Raw genomic sequence first — 24,461 nt, 5'->3', positions numbered from 1 at the left:
GGCGATCATAGTGATCAATCATCACCCATTCATAGCATATTCGACATTCACGCCATGGTTTTCTCACCATTCATCATTGATTGCATGATAATAAAACAGCAGTTTCACTTCTCAAGTCACCCAAACCATAAACAGCTACAGTTGTATTTACAAAGCATCTGATTTTTTTCGGAAGCTTTCCGGGCTCTAATGTGTCAGGTGTGTCTGGTACTTCTCAAGGGACGCAGGCATGGACAGTGACTGCCATCGGGCATCACAAGGACAGCTTCCGAAAATAAGCCACTTTCCCTACGTATATTACTTGTCATATAAAGTGTAGTGTGGATAAAGCAATTTTAACACATTAGGGAACTTATGTGTCATTTTTTTCACTTCTTGTCATTATTTTCATCAGAAACCCGGAAAACTTCTCAAAAAAACAGAGACTTCGTAAATAGGACTGTAACTGTATATGGTTTGAGTGACTTTTGAAATGAAACTTCTGTTTTATAACGCAAACAATGATGAATAGTGAAAAAACCATGGCGTGAATGTCGGAAACGCTCGAATGTTGTGATTGCCCTAGTTATACTATTCATCTGTGTATCTGTGCATGTATGATCAGCATTACAACTTTACAATCGAAACGGTCTAACGACGAAATGAATGAACTGCTATCTCATTATGTATGCATAAAAGAGATAACAACCTGCTGTCTAATGCGCTAAATTTGACAACTGCGTCTCTCGGGCATTATGTAATCACATCCTGCGACCTTGTATTGCGATATTCAGGACGCTTATAGTCACAAGACCGCGTGGCGTTCGATGTGCTGGTGGCAACCGCGGCAGAGGCTAGTCAAAAACTTTCGTTTAACCGCAGCTCTTGTTTCTGGATAATCAGTGCTACTAAAATTGGCGTCGTCCAATGACTTGGAAAAGCTGAACTTATTTTCTTCCTGACTTCCCTTTAAAAATCTGGAACAGTGTGTCCGCCATATGTGATTTTGCAGGAATATCCTACGATGACACAGAAAGATGGCATCCCAAAGACGTGCAATTCAAAGACGCTGGATAGTCATTGTATCAGTCGATGGGTGAGTATTAAAAAAAACACGTTCAGTCTCCTGGGTGCACGATTGTCACGTGACAAATTTGCGTCATCGGATGAGTCGATAGAATGAGTGTGCCTCAAACGCAAAAATACTGTACACTTGAAAACGTTTTCAGGGTCTGTCATGCATTCCTGCCGCATTTCGTGTGTGTGTCCCTGTACGCATTCGAACACATGGCGTATGGCTCGTCAGCACACTGCACATCATGTGAAGCAATAGTCAAACACAGGGTCAACAGATATAAATTTTCTAAATAAAGACGCGGTGACATATTGCGAACAGATACATCGCCATGATTGCATTTGTGGCATGACATTGATGACGTCAAAAAACTAGCTCTTGAACTATCTGAAACTGGCCACCACTATTGCAGGGTTTAAATCGTTATAATTTCTAGTTTTTTTTAGTTTTGGTGAAAAACAAAGGGTTTTGGTAGAAGCTGAAATATATTTCCTTGTAAACTATGAACGGAAGTTGCAGTGTAGAGAAACAATAATTAAATTGCATTTCTATTGTGACTTTGTTATCCGTTTCATGATTAAACCTGCTTTTATTTCAAGGCGATTTAGACTTTAGATTTCCTTTACGCTTTCATTTTCGTTTTAAAATTAGAATTATTTTCATTTTTAATGATATTTCGAGTTTAATTTTGACCTATTTCCTCGAAATTAAATTTATTTTCGCTTTATTTTAATTTTGATTTGATTATTTTTTGCAAAAAGAAATTTATTTTCGTTTTAATTTTCCTTTAATCTTCCTCCAATTTTAAGAGTAAAGTCTTTCTCATTTTAAGGTCCGTTCTGATTTGCGTTTTGATATTTCGTTTCAAATTCATATCCGTTACTGATTTTCATTTTAAAGGGACAAAGTCGGCCATTTTTCATGAATTTTGTTTAATGCGAGATACTACTTATATTGTTTGACATGCTGAAAGATACAGAATGAATGGGTGACCATGCATATATTCAACCCCGGTTTTAGAAAACTTAAATGAAACCATCGCAATAGTGAATTAATGGTCATAACCATTAATTAATTTTCGCGAAAATGAATTAATGGTCATGACCATTAATTCATTTTCGAGATGGTTTCATGTATCGTATCTAAAACCGGGGTCGAATATATGCATGGTCACCCATTCATTCTGTATCTTTCAACATGTCAAACAATATAGAATCTTGTATCAAACAAAATTCATGAAAAATGGCCGACTTTGTCCCTTTAATCTTTGCTTCGATTTTCATTTTGATCTATGTTCTCAGTTTCATTTTTGTTTCCAAAGTTAAACTTACCCTCGTTTTGATTTTCACTTAGATTTAGTAACTTTCGCTCGCTTTTTGATTTTAGCTTTCACTTTAAATCATATTCATTTCTGTTTCCATCTTTCAATCTTTTGACCCATCTGCCGGTCTTACTGTCACACGATATCTTTGGCCCAATGATCAGACAGAGCAAGTTAAATAGTGAGAATTGAATGATTGATGAAATTTTGGCCATACTTCTCGCATAGAACGTTGTGTTCCTGCTGCTTTATGAGAATTAATGTGTCCTGGTAACCGGGGCTACGAAGGGCGATGACAAGGACGAAGTCGTGCGTCGCCGCTGAAAGTTACTGCGCACCTGTTTAAGGTATTATGGGCCTCGAAAGTGAAAGACCTAAACTTTTGCTCAAACTTTCCTGAATGAAACTTTCAACCATTCTCTTACCAAATCAGCAATAAAAATCGGGGGTCACCGTACAAAGTTTGGAAGTAGCGAAACAAATTACCCAACATTTTGCGATATTTGAAATTCAAAATGGCCGCCATTCCTGTGTTAACTCTATGAGGAGAAAATTAAATTTTGGATTTTCGAAAAACTAAGCCGTGAAAGTTTTTCTTTCTCCAAGAGCTTTAAAACGAGCCCCAACAAGTGGTAGATCAGAAAAGAATTGTAGAAATTTGAGAATCCGACTATCTGTCCTCGAGGCACGTTCTATCTTAACAAGCAAACTGACTCCTCGAACGCAAAACAATGTGAAAAATGCTGTATACTTGAATGAACACCAAGCTAACAGGTGTTTGTGTCCCCATCTGAATGATTGGTCTGCCCCTGACATTCCATGGAACACCCTGAACTCAAATTTCAGTAAGCTACGACTGACACAGGAATCTACCCTACTAAATATAAAATCAATAAAAGCATCCAGATAAAATTTGTCGGTCCCATGCCCCACCCTATTTCCCGACCCTCTGGGTCGCTTATGCTGCAGAGGTCACGAAGAAAAGTAACTGATTTGCACATAAGTTGAGTTCTTTTTTACCGCGTTGTTTTTCTCGATATAATTGTTTTATACACTGTAACAGTTCTGTTTCTGTTACGCAATAAATTTCTTCTTCATTTTCAGAATGACTTTCATTTTCGTTTCAATTTTTGAGAATCAAAATTGTTTTAATTTTGATTTTTGTTTTTCAACCTTCCGATTGTGACATCTTCGGACCAATGACATGTGTTATGTATCTATGTACATATAAATGATCGAGAATGGCTGAGCTAGGGACTGAGGTGAGTATGTATTGTACGTGTCTGGCGGTGTGCACAACCTAGCCGGCCCTCCGATGCAGAGACACATGAACGTGACGAAGAGCTGTTCGTTCCGTACACTGTCAAACTGTCAATCTCAACGCCATTTTTGTAAGGCTCAAGGGTAACATCTACGGTGTAAAGCACCGAGGTAAAGCAGAACATCGAGAATTCAGTATTGAAGGTCTGACGAGAGCACACTCTCTCCTGGGGCTTCACCACCGCTCCACTTGCTCACACGACTCGACTTCACATGAGTGAGAGTGAGTAGGGAGGTGCGTTATCAAAAACCAAGGTTCCGGTTGTACCTGAATGTGGGACCACCGTTCATTCATGGGTAAGCTCAAACGCAAAGGGCCGCGTACCACGTGCCGCGTGCCAAATTTCACGGTTCACGATCTGCAGTTTAAGCTAGAAATAGATGCATTTTCACACTAATTCACTTTATCGATTCATCTACACTGTTAAATCACCATAGGCGCCTTCTATATGGATAACGTGGTGCCTGCGGTATATGTGTTCACGAATGCAACATGTGTTAGCATGTTAGGGACTGGGCAAAAATTATAGGAAGGGAGGGCATGTGTTTTTCAAAATGACGCTGCGAGTAAAAAAAGTAACCCTCCCCAAGTTTGATATGCCCAACAAACATTGACCGTCCCTGTACGTGTCATAGTCAACAGCAATAATATTTTATTTTGACATATAATTAATGAGGTTCATATTGTTACATCTTTTAGATATGCGCATGATTAATAAGGTAGATGATGTGGTACAATTGGTCGCCTCATGTCCATGAATATCAAAGGTGTAGAACTTGAAGTTTCTGATTTATAGAAACAATATTAATTAAATAAAGGTCAAAGGTTATCCTGGTCACTGGACATTTTAGCAGAAAACTTAGCTGACATAATCATCCCCGTCCACCAAATTCAGACCTCTACCTCTGTTTAAGTAGGCAAGCCTATAATTATAGATGTGCATGATTAATGAGGTACAGGATGAGTTGAGGGTCAAAGGTCAGAGCCCATACCGGCCACAGTTTAATATACACCAACCGTCTTTGACTCTAATGTAGGATAAGATATATAGCCACAGCTTAGTTTCAGAGGTATAGGGCAGGTCAAAGGTCATAGAAATTCTGAAAAAATAATACTTTAAAAATCTTCTTAAAATCAATATGGCTTAAGACCTTGATATTTGAAATGCAGTAAGCCCTTAACCTTACCATATTGTCTACAAAATTAATGTACAGACATTTGATTGATTAAATTTTAATGTAACAATTTTACGAGTAGTGTGATTTTGAAAAATACTGGCCCTCCCTCCCTATAATTTCTGCAGAGTTCCTATCTGCATATGCCCCTTGATGTAGAATTCGTAAACACACATTCGCTGGTTACCAGTTCATGCATATAGAAGGCACCGTTGAAGCCCGAATGTTGATTTATCCGTGAAAATGAATTGATCAATTAAACTGGAGTGGAAATGCATCTATTTCTCCCTTAATATACAGATTGTGAATCGTGAAATTTGGCTTACCCTTCATTTACACTGGCCTGGATTATAGCATTAAGGACAAACAGTGTGCCCGGCGAGCGAGCGTGTGTACACGGCACTACGGCTCTGGAGGCTACATGAGCAGGATCGGTTGCTAGCGGTGCGCGGCAGGGATGTGTGTTGTTACCGGCCAACACACAACCCTCCAGAGCTAGATCGGATGCTTGTCATTGTCCCACCGGTTTTGCTGGGGTAGAACGCATCGTCGTAATTTAGCTCCAGGCTTCCCCTGAAAAGTAATTTGCGAACCTAGGAGTTCTAGCATAAGCTTACGGTGTTAGATTAGCATAACTTAGGCCTAAGGTAGAACGTGCCTCGGGGACAGAGAGTAGGACTCTCAAATTTCTGCAATTCTTTTCTGGTCTACCATGTAAGGGTTCATTGAAAAGCTCTTGGAGAAAGAAAAACTTTCACCGGCTTAGTTTTTCGAAAATCTAAATTTTAAAGTTAACACAGGAATGGCGGAATGGTGTGAGTTCAGAAATTAAAATAAAATGGAAACCAACAATATCAAAATGACAAAAAAAAACCTGAATTTTGAAAATGAAATTAAAATGTACATCGAAATCGAATTTAAAATGAAAGTGAAAATAAATCAAAAGTCATATCAAAATAAAAAAAAACAAATTATTTAAGTTTTAATAGAAAATCAAAAATTAAATTCAGAACATCAGCTCAATGATAAAAAGAAGTTGAATTTTCAAAAGAGATAATCAAAATCAAAATTAAAATGAAATCGAACAAAAAAAATCAGAACAGAAATCAAAACGAAACTAAAATCGAGAAAGGAAACGTCATTAAAATTAACTTAAACTTAGTTATAAAATGACTGATTAGCCTAAGCCATAATGGAAATGAAATTCAATATTAAAAAAGATATAAAAGCTAAAAAAACTCCACTTTTTACATTGAGTAAGCTTAATTATTTTTGAAAATGGTTTGATGAGCTTCCTCGGTTCCAATAGTCAGGTCATTCAAGGTCGTTCAAACGGTTTATTGAACAGACAGACATGTATGGCACGGTACGAAATTGTATTTACCGAGATTATTCGCATTCCTTTGGTGACTACGCGAGTGTAAGCCTATGGGATCGCAGCCGCCCTATTAGCTTAACTTTGAAGCCATCCATGATCAGCGTCATCAACATCATCTCTCTCTCTCTCTCTCTCTCTCTCTCTCTCTCTCTCTCTCTCTCTCTCTCTCTCTCTCTCTCTCTCTCTCTCTCTCTCTCTCAGTTCTTTCGATATTAAAATTCATGGAATTTGGTGACAGTTGGATCAGAATTCGTCACTTAACCTTCGCACCCTTCTTGTGTAAACTTATTAAGTCTATTCGTTGTGGGTCATGGGTCATGGGTTCGACACCTGCAGACGTCGTAACCCCAGTACACGATTCACTTGCATTTATGTCCCTAAAAACAACTCGGGCAGACGACAGTTTTGATGAATTAAGACTCAGCTGTTGGGTTTTCGTTTGATTTATTTTGCTTTATATTTGATCCCGTCCTTTAAAAACCCACAGCCGGGCGAGGAGAAGGAAATAGTGTCGTTAGCAACGCTCCTAATCGCTGAAAATGCCGCGTACAGTACAGTCGTTCAGATATACAGCTGAATCCTTAAACAGGGGGTTCACAATACAAAGTCGAAATAGATGCTTATTCACGCTAGTCTTACATCATGGGCCTTGGGGACAAATATTGGAACACTTTGACATTTTCTATTTTTGGTTGACTCATTTTGAAGCATGTGGTTTTCAACGCTTAGTCCTTGGGGAAATTGCGATTTTTGAGTTTAACCCATGGACTGAACACGGGACAAATGCCATAACATTGCGGCAACTTTGAATTTCAACTGCTATCGGTATATTTCGGGTAACTTGCTTCTCTGATCTCAAAATTTGCACAGATGCCCGGCATTGTATTCATGCATATGACGGAGAAAATTCCCTGTCGAGTAAATGTTTAGAGCATTCCGCTTCGGATATAGCCCTGCTTTATTTGCCCATTCTATTTCTGCGTTTTTCCTTTCCTTTCAACCTTCAAAGTAAGCTGAAGGATTTCTGTCACAGTGAAGAGGTTGCGTTATTCTGTGGCGATCAGGGTTTTTTCCTTTTTCATCACCGAGTCTAATTCCCAGTTGTTCAGTCGATTGGATGGTGAAGTTGAGCTTCGTAGATGTGACGTACGGTGGCCCATATGTGACAGGTTTAAACTTATTTACACAGACAAAACTTTAGTTTTGATGGACAAAACTTTAATTTTGGGGGACATAACTCTAATTTTTGCGGACAAAACTCTAATTTGGGAGGACACATCTCTGATTTCTACGGACACAATTCTAATTTGGGCAGACGAAACTTTAATTTGGACGGACACAATTCTAATTTGGGCCACCAGATCTCTATTTTCTACGGACACAATTCTAATTTGGGTTGACAAAACTTTGATTTGGACGGACACAATTCTAATTTGGGCCACCAGATCTCTATTTTCTACGGACACAATTCTTTTTTCAGCGGACAAAACTTTCATTTGGACGAACACATATTTAATTCTTATGGACACAAGTCTTATATTGTACAGACACAACTCTATTTTTCTTGGAGACAATTTTAATTTCTTGAGATAGAGCTTCCATTACTCCCGAACAAGTCTCATTCCGAACGTAGGCAACTCCTATTTCAATGGTCTTCCCTCTAGTGTTCAATGAGACAACAAGCAACTTACAAAGACAAAACTTTAACTTTCGAGGACAAAACTTTCTTTTCCTCACGGCGGATATTGAAGTATCCCACAATACTGTTCGTCTACATCGCAGTAGATCGCCTCGCCAACCATGGTGCTAGTGCTTACTGTATACGGATAGTTTTCAATCGGATTCGAACCCACAACATACGGCATCAGTCGCCTAGCTGAGAGGCCAGAGACAGAACCAGTCGTATGTTACATCCATTTATGGTATAAAAGGTACTAAAATCATCTTAAAGCTTCTTTCATTGTAAGATTTGCAATGAAATGACGCTGTAAGATAATTGATGTACTTTTTTAGTCTCCTCAGGCAAGGACATTGTTCAATATAAATTGTAGAGCCAAATGCACTCTAAAATTCAGTTAAGTAGAGCCCAGAACGGTTTCACACCTCTGGAGCAAACTTCAACCAAATAAATCTACTATTCCTGGGCAGTTCTATATCTTCCTCCCAGTACATTGAGGGTGGGGGTTAGTAGTTATCAAACAGTGTTTACTTTATATAGCATGAAACATGAATGAAGGATTTTAAAATGACAAACAGTTTGAATAACTGAACCAACATTCTTCACTGTACTGAAATTTGCATATTCCCCCCCCTTTAACGCATTCTGTAAAAGACAATGGAGTATTTACCTATATGAATCTTTGTAAAGAAAATGTGATCCCATTCACTAGAACACTCGGAACTGAATACAACTGAGATACTGCATACTGTTTCTTCCATTGCAATATTTGATGTTTTAGAAAATGAAGAAAAATTTCAAATACACTGATATCTATTTATTGTCTTTGCTGTTTTGTCACAAACAAGTATTTTTATGATATACTTTCAGTCAATGTTATAATTAGAAAAATATCTGAGACAAGAATATTGGCGACATTTGATTCACAAATTTTATTGAGCTGCAGCTCATGGGGCTTTAACAATACAAAACAAAAAATTACTATTCCACTGCAATCATTCCTTAATGCACATTATGTGCCATCACTTGCACAAACGAGTAAATTCTCGTACAGGGCTTTGGATTCCCGCCAATTTTCTGGTACTGACAGTTGACAACTTTGAACCACATACTTGAAGTAATCCTGGTTTTCATTTGTACCATCTGATCCAATGATTTGTGTTTCTGCATAGTTTATTTCTTGCTCTGGAACAGGCAGAATCAAATTGCCTGTGCCACCATGGTGTTCTGGAATGAAGTACAATGAGTTAGGTCTACCACAGACAGTCTCATTTCGAGACTGTCTTACATAGTGTGTGTTCCAGTGTTCTTTCACATGATCCAAGTCTTCTTGAAGGAAGCCGGCAAAACAAAACCATAAACATTCCTTATTCAGTCTATCACTACTGTCAAAGATACCCTGTGCTTCCAAATCTTTGAACAGGATGATCCACCATGATGAACGATTTCTGCGAAGAAATGACCACCAAGCCTCAATTCTTTGATTACGTTGTGGGGCAACATATCTGTGAGCATCTGAGTCATCTCGAAAGAAGCACTGAATTGCTGCCACTGTCCCGTTTTCAGTAGCCAAATCAGTATCCAACTCAATGGGGCACCCTCCAAATTCACGCACAGCATGTAAATAGTATGCGGCCACATTGTCTGGCAAATTATTAGAACGGGTTATATACAGCCATAAAATCTTCCTGCTATATCCATCAACATACCCGTGTACAGGGAACCCAAAGGGCTTTAGCTAATCGTAGCCATCGATGTGCCACACACAATTAGGCCCTGGGTAAAGATACTTCCTCCGTTTAAGACGGTGCGCTCCCCGTAATTCGCTGCCTTCCGGATCCAATTCCCTCAACATTTCTTGAACAACACTTCTTGGCACACGTATGCCACGCAACTGAAGGGAATGCCACACTGTTCTATACCCCCTACACAGCCAGGGTCGTCCAGTATCTGAATAATAGAGTCTCTCACAACAATGATATCATAATGAGCAGATCGTCGCTGTAAATCAACTGTGCCAATCGCCTCATGAGAGTTCTTGGACTGATATGAATGTCATAATATTTTGCCAGGAACAACACAATTTCGTCGTACCTATATCCTCTATAAAAGAAATACTAGATCAAGTCGTCTTCGCAATACTCCGCAATAAAGTCGCTACAAGTCTCCATTGCCAGCGCAGCAGCACAGCGCCATTAGCGGACGAACAGTATTGTGGGATCCTTCAATATCCGCCGTGAGGAAAAGAAAGTTTTGTCCTCGAAAGTTAAAGTTTTGTCTCTGCAAGTTGCTTGTTGTCACATTGAACACTAGAGGGCAGGCTGTTGAAATAGGAGTTGCCTACGTGGAAATGAGACTTGTTCCGGAGCAATTAAAGTTGTATCTCAAGAAATTAAAATTGTGTCCAAGAAAATTAGAGTTGTGTCTCTACAAAATAAGACTTGTGTCCATAAGAATTAAATATGTGTTCGTCCAAATGAAAGTTTTGTCCGCTGAAAAAAGAATTGTGTCCGTAGAAAATAAAGATCTGGTGGCCCAAATTAGAATTGTGTCCGTCCAAATCAAAGTTTTGTCTGCCCAAATAAGAATTGTGTCCGTAGAAAATAGAGATCTGGTGGCCCAAATTAGAATTGTGTCCGTCCAAATTAAAGTTTTGTCTGCCCAAATTAGAATTGTGTCAGTAGAAATCAGAGATGTGTCCTCCCAAATTAGAGTTTTTCCGCAAAAATTAGAGTTATGTCCCCCAAAATTAAGTTTTGTCCATCAAAACTAAAGTTTTGTCTGTGTAAATAAGTTTATACCTGTCACATATGGGCCACCGTAGTGACGTGTCACATTGTATAGATAAAGGCCAGGCCTGTCAATCTTGTACTCTCATGCCGATTTCCTAATCTTAAAAAAAATCTCACTTGACACTGTTTGACCTGAACGCTACATCCGGGTTCTGTATTTTATGACAAATATTGTAATAAATTCAACCACTTGTCAGAGGCCAGTTGTCGTCAGGTTCTACTGTGGCTCGCAGCTGTTTCTTCTCGTTCAGCAAGATTGGTGAGCTGTGAAGATAGGGTACCCGGGTATCGTTTCCCCTCAAGCGACGGTCCCCCCTGATGTCTATCGGGAGTGTTCGGTGGCACCTACCGAACTATAAAGTAAACTTAAGCTTATCAAGTGAGCGTTCCATGGCGTTGACTTCGGAGAACTGGAATACCAGGTGACCCGCTGGCAGGACCATTTCAATGGTGGGTTTTTTTAAACAACATTGAGTCTGAAACGAAACTTGAAGAAATCACAAAGCCTGTAGGCATGCAGCTGCAGGTGACTTATAATTTGGCTACTTTTAGGGCGTTAAAATGTTATTTTATGGACATGTCTATGCCACAGCGTGGTCTATCCAAACAGTTACTAGGCTATGTCTTCGACACGGCCTTCACCTTCATACACCTCTATGCCGGGTAGTGAAACTGCAAGTGCATGCTTGGACTTGAAATTGTAGCGAGTGATCTTGATGTATCAAAGGTGTTTATGACTATTAAGCCCTCCAGTTGAACGAATGATGTCTTGTGATATTGAAAGCGGCTTTCTCTGTAATGGCGGGCCGTCATTTCATTGACGCTGTTTCAATCAAAGAGGGCGTTTCGTTTGTAAGGTCACCTGAGGTCACCTTCCTTGAAGGTTGAGGACAAACCGAAGGTTATAAAGTGTTAGCTAATGCCTTTGATAAGCACGTACAGAAGGGCAAAACTCTGCCTTTGAAACATTGCCATTTTCTTGAGGCGTTAAAAAAAACTACAAAGAAATGGGAAATTCATAAAGGTGCCACCATATTGATTTTGAGATAAAATATTGCTTCATTTAATCCCCTGCGAAAAACATCTTTAGTCGACTTTAATAATGATTTTCTAATAAATAGATCGATCGCATAGTTATTTCTTGGTCAGCGGGACTCGTATATTTCATGTCAGTTGTAGAAATTAGCGGAGAAAAGTTTTAGAAATCTGCACCAAAAACGTAACGATGTGGTAAAGACCTCTAACTTTATAAGTAGAGTACTCTTACCTGAAGAAAGTGAGCTTTAAATATTCTCTTTCTACGATGTATCCGAAATAGTAGCCAGGGTAACGCCCACAGAATCTGTTTTTTTTCAGTAAAATTGCTGTCCATTCATCGCTACCTTGACTATATGGCTACCGGTTTTTACGTGAGTTGCCAGGTTAACCCCTGCAGTAAACATAAACGAATGTCAAAGTCCACTTAACATTTTTTTGGTTTTTTTTCGTTTCGATTCATAATGTCGAGGCTTTCATGTTTTGAACAAGAACCAGCGCGTCAGTTTTCCTCATTCAGCGGATAACTACAAAATAAAAATGAGGAACTATTCATTTTGACAAATATATGACTTTCATTGTCGTCCAAAAGTAACTCGACACGGAAGTTCACTCTTGCAATGAATAGTCCAAATAAAAAAATGCGTTTCCTATAATATCCCCTTCAGAAATAAGGTTGGGAAGTTGATTTTTTTGAAATTCTTGTTTGCTTTCACAGTGACCAGGCTAAGAAATTGCGAGCAATTGTCTCTAATGTTGTACTTTCTTGTATCACTGTTCCAGCTTTTCATCACGCAGTGCAGAGCTAGTTGAATACAAATATTGAAGTAACAGTGCGGTTTGTAAAATATCTTTATATCAGACCACAGTTTGAAGTATGCGCTTTGTCATGGGTTTTGACAGTGACGTCACAATATCCGACACGCCCATGAATCATAGAGATTTGCCCCTGAGATAAGCTGTTTTCAAGGTCGCCCAACCTCGCGGCGAATCTTGTGATACCGTAGCCTCGTTCTGACGTATTAGTTGCGTGCTGTAATGATGAATCATTTGTCACGGCATCACTGACATTGCATCGTGTGCCGTCAGAGAAGAGTAAATGAATTTTTGATAAGAACCGCTCAGTTACTATGGAATTTTGCCTTTGATGTAAAGATATTATTTCACACTGATCTTTCAATGTTTTCAATTAATGCAGATCACCTTGCTGAACATTCATAAAGTAACCTTTGCATGAACAGGTATGTAATGGTTTACGAACAGCCAGTCTGTCGAAAGTTTCTTGAAGCGGTGAAGTAGAGCAAGCATGTCCACCTTCGCGTTACATGTTCAAATTTAGGAAGGACACGATGGAGTTTAGACAAAGGAGTTTTAGAATTATCATTTACACCTCAAACTGTTAAACTTACGTTGTTGTTTTTATGGGTTTTTTTTTTGGTTTTTCACTCTAAGCCCTGAAGTCCAGGTCGCACTGTGACGCACGACTACTAATACGTTGGTTTAGATTTACTAGAAAGCTTTGGGTTAGACTTGCTTCTGCTCTGAAAAGCAATTTTTAATAACTTCTCGGAAAATATCACGGTCGGCCATCTTAACTTTCGTTGTTTATCCGATGATTTTCATGAAAAGCCGTAACACCGTCTGAAAAATGTCACAGAAATTATACTTCACACATGGAACCAGGGGCTATTTGATGGCACAGCACCTCGCAACGTTTAATTTTCTGTACAATTTTTTTTTTCATTCCGAGTGGTATTACGTTCATATTTGATCTAACTTTGTCGGGATTGTAATTGCATTCTTCACGTGTTAGTAAGTACAAAAGCAAGTGTCATGTTGGTGGCGTGATATAAATAAAAATCAAATTTACTTTTGATTCCAATTTATCACCAAATCTCGCGGGATTTCCATTCAAGTGGATGGAAAAATGTTCAACGACAGAAAATTTCGCTTTGGAAACGTCGGGATATTGAAAAAAAAACAAAGTTGTCTTTGCTAGTCCTAATCAGGAAGGAAAATTTGGAATAAGAAGGAATAACCTCCCAACTGGAATGTGAACTCAACAAATATCTGAAAAAGCAACATACTTTTGTTGCTAACATTGTCGACATGCGAGCTTGAAAACGTGATATTGCTGTCCTTGCTGGTAGTCTGCTACTTTGTCACGTACCAGAGTGTTTTTTGTTTGTTTGCTTTCTTACCTACACGCTGAGCAAATAGACTTTGTAGACAGACGTCATGACACTTGCAGTGAAAATACAGAAGTTGGCAAATTGATAAGAGCTTGCAAACACTGAGGCGGACTTTACGTATTTTTATTATACCTCCTTACGCCAAGCGTACCGTTTGTCGGTTATCAGTGTACATTCTTGTACAAAGGGCTTCAGAATACCATATATTCTTACTCCCATTCTTACGGTAGTAAGAGGGGTACGGTAAATTCACCACCTACCGAACTATTAACCTTGGTGTTTTGTCGATTAGTTTTCCAGTTTCAACAATCGACGCCATGAAACGTCGAGATCACGTGATGGCCGCCGTTTGACCTCCACCCAGACTTGTAACGCTGCATACTTCAGTACGCTAGCAACACAATCGTCGGTTATGAATAGATACAGTGAAAACACTTTGTTAAAAGGTATTAAAACGCCGAACTAATAGTGCAGATTAATAGTAAAACACCAAGCCGGATTTTGAGGCCCAATACCCGGACATTCGGGGTAAAAGCACTAGAAACAGGGCGATAACACCGAGGAAAGATTTTTTAGGGTGCAACCTTTCGTCAGTGTATGAGGACGATAAAAAAGACTCCTGAATACATAAACTTTGGCACGCGCTTCGAAATTGAAAGCTTCAACTTGAACTTTTGCTCAAACTTTCCGTTATAAAAACTTAACTCATTCGTTTCATATTCAAAATTGCCACCATTGTTTTGTTCATTCTAAAGGGAAAGAGAGAATGTCATATACTTAACAGAAATGAGCAAATGAAAACTCTATTTGCTCCATTTTCTTCAAAATGACCCCCACAGGTAGTATGCGCCTAGAAAGTGAAAGACTTAAACTAATGCTCAAACTTTACTTAAGGAATTTTTCAATCATTCTCTTTCAAAATCAAGAATAAAAATTTGGGGTCACTGGGCAAATTTTGGTACTAGAGAAACAAATAACCCAAAATTTACGGATATTTAAAATTCAAAATGGCCGCCATCCCTGTGTCCACTCTATGGAGAAATATGAAATTTGCGAATTTCGTAAACTAACCCGGTGAAAACTTAAAATGAACCCCCACAAGTGGTAGATCAGAAAAGAATTGTAAAAGTTTGAGAGTCCGAATATCTGTCCCCGAGGCGCGTTCTAACCGTAACAGTTTAAGAATACAAGTACGTGTATCTCTTCCCAAGGCGCATGCGACGTTAAAAAGGAGAAGAAACAAACAACCAGTAAATCAGTTAATAGGAATGAAGGAGAAGAAATAGAAGCGTTTAAGACAGATGGCAAACAAACTAACAACCAATCAGGAGACGGCCAGGGAAGGCGATGCGAACCGGCAGCAGTGCAAATCTTGGAGACAAGAGCTTGCTCTCTTGTTTTGACGAACTAAGTCGTATACCCTAAACAGAAACACGTTAATGTCAGATCTACCGCGGTGTGGTGGCCCGGGGGAGGGGAGGGGACACTGCCATAGCAAGAGTATACACATATGACCATGCACGAAAATGATGAACCCTTGTTGTGACTCCTGCACTAAACCGTTGGTCCCAAATAAGCAATTTGACCTTTCGTTTTGTGAGAAATGCAGCATTTTGACCTGTGTACTTAGCCAAGAATGTGGACTTCTGGCCCCAGTTAGGAAAATTATAGAGTTTGTGCTTTGCACTTTGAACTGTCCAGAGTACACTTGTACCCGAATGCGAAAATGCTTGGCCACGGCCGCATGTATAAGATAGTTTACAATCGTTAAACAATTCACAGGTTTCAACAAAACTGTTGCCAGGACGTTTGTTTTGAGTCATTAACATACAGTTTGTCACGACTTTAGATTTAACATTTAATGCCATGACATTAAATAAACTGTACAGGTGTGTTGATACAAGTAAACTTGAAGAGTATTTCAGGAATATGTGAGAATTGATAATTGGTAAGAGATCATCTGGCAAATACATTGGTTCAAAGAAAGGTATAGGTATTAAAAAAACCAGCGGAATGTGATCTGACCTCGGCAAGGTTGTGCCATAGGGTGACGCAGGCAATTTTCGTCTGGAAGTAATGAATATGATCAATAAATATCATGTATTAAACTTTTTTCATTATACAAGCCTTACCTGTGTCACTCGTGTACCTGTTACTTTATCCTCGCTATCTCAGTATAAAATTTCATAGAAAACAGTTTACATCTAATTACCCTCCCTAACCCCTTCATTAATTTGTTCTGCCGATCACCAGCGCAGGGGGGGGGGGGTGGCGGGGTGGGGATGGGCTTATCGCCCAGCCCAAATAATTCGTTAGAAGCTCATAAGGTAATGAGCTGCTAACGAGTTATTTGTTCAGGGCGATAAGCCCCTGCACTGGTGATCGGCTTGTTTTCTTACTGGTGATCAGGACATCAAAGTGACTTTATTTTGAGTAAAGCTGCAAAAATGTTAAATTTTGATAGTCCATCTTACAACCTTAAACCCATTTAATTCAATATAATTTTTTTCGCCTATAAATATTATTAATGGTAATTATTATCATTATAATTATTATATTATTTTCTTTATCAAAAGTCTTGCTCATGTTCTCCAATTTTATCTGCTTTCGTTCTTATTGACCAAAGCTATTTTAGAGAAATTAAGCAAGTTCCACACAGTTATATGCCATATCTCTCCGAGCGATACTACAGGGAAAAACCCTGGGCCTGCAATTTTTTTCGTGCCTCTGTCAAAATAAGTGAACCTTTCTCCAATAAAACCCTGGATGGCTCCTAAGTAAATGATAAAACATCATAATCCCCCCCGGCGCCATTTCTGGAGTAATTTTTATAACAGTGTCAATATTGGTTACCTGGCAGTAACACTGTCTGTAGTATACAACCTGAAGATCAATTTAAGTCTGAAATTAAGTCCATTTCACTGATAAGACCAATACCGGTATACGTCGTATACACTTTTGTGTTTACAATAACATTAGCACACTACCGTATGAAGGTCTCTAATTACCGCTATTTCCCGGAATACTTTTACAGAATTAACCAGGTTGATTGACTTAGTGGACAGTTTTTGAAAATAAAGTGACCGTTTCCTCTATACTCTGTATGCACCCTGTGCACTTTTCAAATACTTTAGATACCTATTACACCCCCTCCCATTTTGCCAGTCAAATTCACAAATAGCGACTAAAAATTACCATAGAGTTCAAGTTCTAATGATTTATGACGTAAGTTTTCATAATTACTTCATTTCAGGTACCAAAAATGAAGTTCGAAGTTACTTTTAAGATGCGGTTTATTCTATATTCGTTTGTGTTTCTGTGTTTCGCATCTCCATTCGCCATGTACAACATGGGTGGCCAACCGAGCAAGGAAGACATCTTCGCCACGTCGTCGTGGTTCTTCGGCGACCAGCAGCCAATCAGGGAGCAGAACATAACATTCATCCTAGACCAGGCCGACGTCTGCCGGGAGAGGGAGGTGTTCTTGCTGAACATGGTCTTCACACGGACTGAGGAGGCTTCTCGTCGATCTGTCATACGCCGGACCTGGGGCGCTGTCAAGGGATACAAGCAGAGAAATATCCTCACAATGTTCGTCGTCGGGAAAACAAAAGAAGACGAGGGTCTGACGAAAAGGTTAGAGAATGAAGCGAGACTTTTCAAGGACGTCATAATGGCCAACTTTATAGACACATACGAAAACCTTACGCTGAAAACTATTTCAAGCTTGCAGTGGGCAACACATTTGTGCCCAAGTGCGCTGTTTGTCTTGAAGATTGACGCTGATATGATGGTCAACTTTGGAAACTTCATACCCTACCTTGAAACTGTGCCAAGAAGTAACTTCGTCGCCGGGCAAGTAGCCGTCAGCTCTCCTTGGCGATTTTATTTCAGTAAGTGGTACATCAGCTACAGCGAGTACCCGTACAACACTTACCCGCCATATTTGGTGGGGTCCTACGTGATGTCATCGGACGTTGTGCACAAACTTGCCGTGACGTCATACTACACGAAGGCTTTCAAATTTGAGGACGTCTATGTTGGAATTAACTTAAAAAAGCTTGAGATTTCACCCGTCCATGTCGATGAATTTTACATCGCTACTCATTCGCTGTCATCAAGAAATCTTAAGGGAAGTTATGTCGCCCACTACTTCACTGAGGAAAGTACACTAGACATTTGGAAGGAAGTCTCTGCTGGGAACCGGAATATCATCGTAAATGTACCGAATATTTAATGGCGGCCACAATTATACCGATGGGTTGGCGCCATAGAAAAAAAAAAGTTTGCATAAAAATAATTTATACGTTTGAATGCTTGTGATTGTCGTTTCGTGTGTCTTTTTTTTGTGTTTGTTTGTGGTTTTTCCTTTGCTTTGAACCGCACTGTTGACTCACCGCGGCTCCCCGAACACGCGTATTCGGAACTCTTCCATAACAACAATCGGACGGGCAATGCTGATTGGCTGACGTGCATCAAATCTGACTTGCAGTTGCTGCAGGTCACTCCCTCGCACATGCAAAAACTGTCGCTGCATTGTATCACTTCGGACCTTCAGGTCCGAAAATGGGCATTTTGACCAGTCCGTCCCATGGCTGAACTGAAAATATTTTATATATTGCACTTTCATCAAGGTATCCCATGGGACGCCATGATATGGAACTCTATTTCACCTATAGGAATTTTGTCAATTTCTGCTGTGCAAGCGAAGAGGCAACAAAAAGAAAATTTATTTGACTCCGTTTCAGCTGCCATTCGGAGCTGTTTGACAATGAGAAAACAAATCCACTAAGTTCCGAGAATGTTTAATCACTGGGATCGGCTAAGGTTAACGCATAATTGAGATTTAGACACATTTGGTCTAGGTCAAGTTGATAAATATCTTGTCTTGTTTACGTCTGTACTTAGTGTCTTAAAAAATGATAACCTTTGCGAAATTCAGTGTCCTACAATATTTCATAATTTTCATAATTCCGTAATAATATATTTATTGAGCAGATAAAACAACGTAACAGAAGACTAAGCTTTTGCTTATTCATTTATTTATTTATCTGTTTGTGTATTTGTTTGATTGATTGGGGTTTTTTTTTGTTTCTTGAATCAAAAATGCAAGACAACACAAGTGTCATTGACAGTGAGTCTCGCGGGCGAAATCTGAGAGGACTCGCGTTCACTCACAAATGCATGCAAAACATATCATGTTGGGATTAAAATATCTAGACCATGGATACGGTATATGTAAAAGTAAGAAATGAAATGCCAGTAAAAAGTGATAACAAAATTTGAACCATGAGAGGGTTTACAATTTTACAACAAAAACTTGAATCGTAGATCAGCTTATGTGAACCGTATCAAACCCTTCCCTTTGTGAAATTTAGGAGAAGATTTTTTGAAGCTGATCGGGCACCGAGTATAATGCAGTTTGTTTACCTACTATCTAAGCACAGGGGCGTTCAGAAACTGTCGGCCATTGAAGTAAACTGCACCAGTTTTATAGGAAAACTTCTATATACGATAGGGTCGTCTCAATTTACGTATGGAGTAAGGAGGTACATGATATCACGGTCCCCCTCCCTCCGTAGTTGGAAGGAGGGTGGGGGGGGCGTGAGGATACGGATTAGCAAGACTTGATCCAGTAGTTTACGTACAGTTGAATTGCGATTTTAAATTTGTAAAAATTCTGTAGATACTAAAAGTGGAGGGCGAAGTAACTTCACGGCTACACTCTACATTCAAAGAAAAAACATCACTGCTCCGTGACGTAGGAAGACAAACGTGCTCATACGTTGAGTTTGACTTTTGAATAATGTATAAAATTAAAATAATTGCATATAAATCACAAAAATTGCACATGATTTGAAAACTGAATGTACACCAATTGACAGGTCAAATATAGTTTTTTTTTATTATTAATCTTTATTTCAGGCCATGAATGCCCATAACATTAAATAATAGAAGCAAAAAAATATATAGAAGTTAAAAAGAGCAAAACACTTAATAAAGAACCTTTCTACAAAACCTTTCTTCCCCGTAATTTGTGGATTTTTTACACTTTTGAAAATCACCGGTCACTCATCTGTTTGTTGTGCTGTTCGCGGAATCCGCACGAGCAACAACTGAGTCTCTGCCCCGTCTCAGAGTCTACCGTTGTACCGTGATTGACACGGGATAAAGAACTGCTATTGCAACTATCGCTACAGACATCTTTTAATTTTGTTCAAAATCGCCATGCGTGCAACCTGAACGAGCACCGCCAACGGAAAAGTGGTTTGCGTGCCGTGCGAGGCAATAAGGCAATAAACACCAGACGAACAGACCATAAACAGGATGTCACTTGACATTTTGCGGTCACACGGTATTGGTGTGTCGCTTTCTTTACAAAAGCCCCCATATTTGTTTGTTTACATGTAGTCCAGTGAACTGAGCCCCTGCCCAACCAGGAGTAAGCATATGCAACCTTTGAACTCATTACTGGCGTGTCTCGATAACCCATATACCGTGACCTTAGATGACATTGAACGAAAAAATCTTGATGGAAATCGACAGCTTGTTACCATTTCGTTCTATTTCTCATTTGTAATCAACTGCATGGCATCCTGATATTTAATTACTACCAGCAGCTGGAATATTGATACTAAGAGACCATTGTGTATTAACCCAGCGTTTGACACCGGATACCTCCACACGACAACCAATTGAGGATACGTGCAAAATGGGCGTTTGCGTGTTCCCTGCGTCGTGTCCAGGTCATGCCTAGCCTTGACAAAAACGAAAACGGTGGACTTTTCTATCTGGAAAACAGTAAATATTGGGTACACGGCACATCTCTGTAAGAAAAGCGTACGTCCAGCCTAACGCAATGTTGATCAGATCGGCGTTCCAAATTCGGAATTAAAATCTGTCACTATCAATGCATGTACAGTTTTTAAATGGAAAATGTTATTTTTGTTATTTTTGGGGGTTTTGCTCTGTTCACCTTTTCCCCCATGTGTCCTAATATTCACTTTTTTCTAGAGCAAGTCTTCAATTGTAACAGACGACAACCGAGAGAAACGCTTTTCAAGCTGGAACTTGCTTTAGTGGCATCGATTGAGCATTGAGCATTTTACAAGTAGACTAAGAAGGCCTTTATGTGACGCATGGATCATTTTCAGCTAGGCAACATAAACCTATCATAAAATGTAAACTACAATACAATACTAAATGTCTATGGTTGTATATTTTGGATTATAGAGACCCCAGATGTTTACGTTCGATTCCTACTCTGTTATCGTTAAAAATTTGGAGTGTTCCCTGCAGCCTCTGTCATCATGAAAGATTCAATACCCCTTAGTCAACAAGAGCCATCTCGTTCAGAGTAAAAATTAAGAAACATTGACTTGTAATCTTATATGTAATATCAAACAGTACCTTATGTAAATCAGTTGTTCCGCGCAAAATTGTAATCGATCGATCGTATTTATAATATTACAATGAATGGACATTTGATATCACAGAGAAAATCTTATTTCAACGGAGAAAGCGTACCAAGCGTTGATTAAATCTATCTATACTGTATGGCCAGGATTCTTGTGTCTCGTAATGTGCTATCCTATGTATAAATAAATTGTTCCTCAGAATCGCCATTTTGGCGGCCCATACATAGGTGTCAGAAATTCCACATTTTCTGAAAAAAACCCTGATAGGTCAAGCCGTGCTGGAGCCAAAGACTGGGGCTAAATATCAACATTATATGAAAATTTTCTCGAACAAAAGTCTATATGAGGAAAAAAGAGGTTCAAATCCACGGTACATATGTATATAGCCTTCCTTTGCCAACCTACCCCCCCCCCAAAAAAAAGCTCTTGCGTGTGCCCATGTCGAAATTAGGTCGGTAGTATTTGTCTGCAGGCTGCAGCACAATCGACATGAATTTTGCTACTTTTTTAAACGTTTGAGTTGACCAGGCAGTTGAATTGGAAAACAAATTTGCTAACTTCAAGTTGTTATAAAGTCCGGGCTGTTATCAGAAGACGTAGTGACATGTGTCAGAAAACGGATGCGTGTATATCGGCCTAACAAGTTGACGACGTCACAGCGTGTAAACAAGGGCTTTTGTAATGTGCTGACAACAAATAAAATTTACTTGCAGGCGACATTGCGTTCCACATAAATTTTGTTCACTTGGATAAATTAGGCCAAATAATTAAATAAATTGTGCCGTTCCATGGTTTTCAAAAATAGAGTAGGTAGGTCAGCAGGAATTTTTTTTCCAAAATATTTTTATTTTTAACTATGCATTTTCAGGGGTTCAGAGCGATCAAACACTGGCCACAACATTTCCAGAAAAATGTATCATACATATAAAAGGGAAAAAAAAAAACATAAAAGACATCCTCGTTCAAGCAATAAATTAAATGCCAAGTAACGAACGCGTGATTTTACGGGTTTTTTTCCTTCTTCCGTGTTTACTTGGCTCTAAAATACGGTAGGTCTGGTTATCAGAACAGCATAATTTTTTTCTTCGGCTTTAAATATCCATGCATCTGACAGTGTCTCGCTTCCGGGGGGAAGTCTTACATCCGATCGATACACTAATTTCGAACCACACGAATCTAAATTTTGCTCTGTACTTTGCCTTTAAAGGTGAAATATGTCTGTGCAAGTGTTGACTTGATTTCTTACTCGTGATACGAGTGCAATGTTCTTTTTATGTTTTAGATATATCAGTGTTATTACAGGGGGATCAGCGGCTACGTTTGCGGACTGCTCCATTCCTAGCAACTGTGACTTTGCCGTAACAGTGCCGTTGTATGACACGCTCTGACATGTGACCGAGTCTTATATGGAGACATTACAACAAAAGTATCATTTAAAAGGCATGCTGTTTCAATTTTGGATTGCTTGGCAGTTCCCTATGCGATTACTGTATAGAATCATGGCATTGTACAAATGTTGCCACATTGCTGATTGAACAATGACAGGAAACTGGTAAAAGAGGCCAAACGTGTATGGCCAAAGTGAAATGAAAGCACGGAAACACGTGTCTACATTCTGGAAGTTAAGGGCACAACTGCTGAAGCCCATTCGTCCATTTTTGTATTAAGAAAATAATTTCGAGATATTGTTTATATTTTTGCTACAAATGTGGCACGAATACGCTACCGTATTTCCATAGGAACACGTTTCCGTACACGACAGTTCATAGACAGTGAGGCGGAAGACTTGCGCTCCAACCTATGAATATCTGTAAACCTATAAGCACTTTCTTTTTCTGTATTTCTTGTTCTACACAAAGAGACTATTCAGCTTTCACTTTGTAAACACTACCTGTATATGTAATCTGCATATGTTATTGTTGACAATTGAATTCAAGCCATCATTATCAGTGTGGCATTCTGCACAGAGTGTGTTAACAAACTGAGTACTGGTCTTTTCCAAATGCCCAACATTCAAACTCCAGTTTCCTCTGTACGGGTCCCATGTTAACATTGAAAATAATTGGTTTGTTATTCATAAAGGTAAATTTGTTACAAAAGGGCATACCTTAAAACTACATAGAGCACAAAATATTGAAAAGTATGAAATGTTATTGCTATTTGTCCCTTTGAATCAAATAGATCATCATCGACTGTGATCTTGTTTTTCTCCAGTGATATATATTGACTATTGTCGCCAATTATTCGGTATGATTCGTAAAAGAAACTTGCTCAGTGGCTCCGTTGCATTGCCATAAAGAGTTGTGCATTATTACTGATGACAATGGAATTCAAGTCATCAATATCGATGTCACTGAATGTGAAAGGAGTGGTAACAGTCTGAATATGGCATCATTTCCAATTGCACGAACTTTCATCCGTTTCCTTGGCCTCTGTACAGGTCGGACTCTGACCTAGAGCGATGGTGTTGGATTTACGGCTGTGGTGGTGAATTGGCTACATGGCGGATTCTGAAACCAGATGCAGAACAAAAATACTAAAAAATTCTCATTTATCTACGTTAAAATAGTAATATTGAGTGGTAATATTTTGGTAGAACAAGAAAACGGCATATTTGATGCCGTCACCCCCGGCCCTCACGCAAATCAGTCATTCCTTGAGATCGTATCAGAGAATTGTTTTTGTTGACTTAGGACCCTATGGGAAGTATATGTCCACCTAACTCCCCAAAGTAAGTCAATATGTACATTTCTGTTTCATTTGAAGTTGCTCTGTTGTCCAGGAAAATGTTGGCGCGGGCCTACAGAAAGGGGTTCACACGCATGGTCCTGTAAGGTATAGGACTACCAATTGGTGGCGCTGTATCAGTGAAAACATTATTGAGATATTACCATTGTCTTGAAACTTTCACGAGAGACTTGGAATAATAAGTCATTTTTAAAATTGCTAAATGCAGTAAGTCATTCAGTCAGTGAATTAATGAACCAACCTTTAACAAATAAACAACCAAACGATCAGTGAAACTATCGATCGATCAACGAAAAGAGATGAAACCCTGTCAGATTTCAAAACCTTTACAGAATGGCAAGATTGTTTG

General features: G+C 39.1%; 1 protein-coding gene across 2 annotated transcripts; it reads left to right on the top strand.

The window, feature by feature from the left end:
* The first annotated feature begins 918 nt into the window (after positions 1–918).
* LOC139121610 (UDP-GalNAc:beta-1,3-N-acetylgalactosaminyltransferase 1-like) lies at positions 919–18,262 on the top strand. 2 transcript variants are annotated; one of them, XM_070686653.1, is made up of 2 exons: positions 919–1,075; positions 17,200–18,262. In XM_070686653.1, the coding sequence occupies exons 1-2, from the start codon at positions 1,004–1,006 to the stop codon at positions 18,181–18,183; spliced, it is 1,056 nt and encodes a 351-aa protein (XP_070542754.1). In that variant the 5' UTR covers positions 919–1,003; the 3' UTR covers positions 18,184–18,262. The 2 variants fall into 2 exon arrangements, with proteins under 2 accessions (XP_070542754.1, XP_070542755.1); XM_070686654.1 differs by lacking the exon at positions 919–1,075 and adding an exon at positions 11,065–11,169.
* The last annotated feature ends 6,199 nt before the right edge of the window (positions 18,263–24,461 follow it).

This window comes from Ptychodera flava, chromosome 21 (genome assembly GCF_041260155.1).
Source record: "Ptychodera flava strain L36383 chromosome 21, AS_Pfla_20210202, whole genome shotgun sequence".
Taxonomy (NCBI): Eukaryota; Metazoa; Hemichordata; class Enteropneusta; family Ptychoderidae; genus Ptychodera; species Ptychodera flava.
This window is presented reverse-complemented; position numbering and strand designations above follow the sequence as displayed.

Excerpts from the sequence above, each read along its gene's own strand:
- LOC139121610 (XM_070686653.1), top strand. The coding sequence starts at position 1,004 with ATGACACAGAAAGATGGCATCCCAAAGACGTGCAATTCAAAGACGCTG. Across the intron at positions 1,076-17,199 it reads GTCATTGTATCAGTCGATGG|GTACCAAAAATGAAGTTCGA; the intron begins GTGAGTATTAAA and ends ACTTCATTTCAG.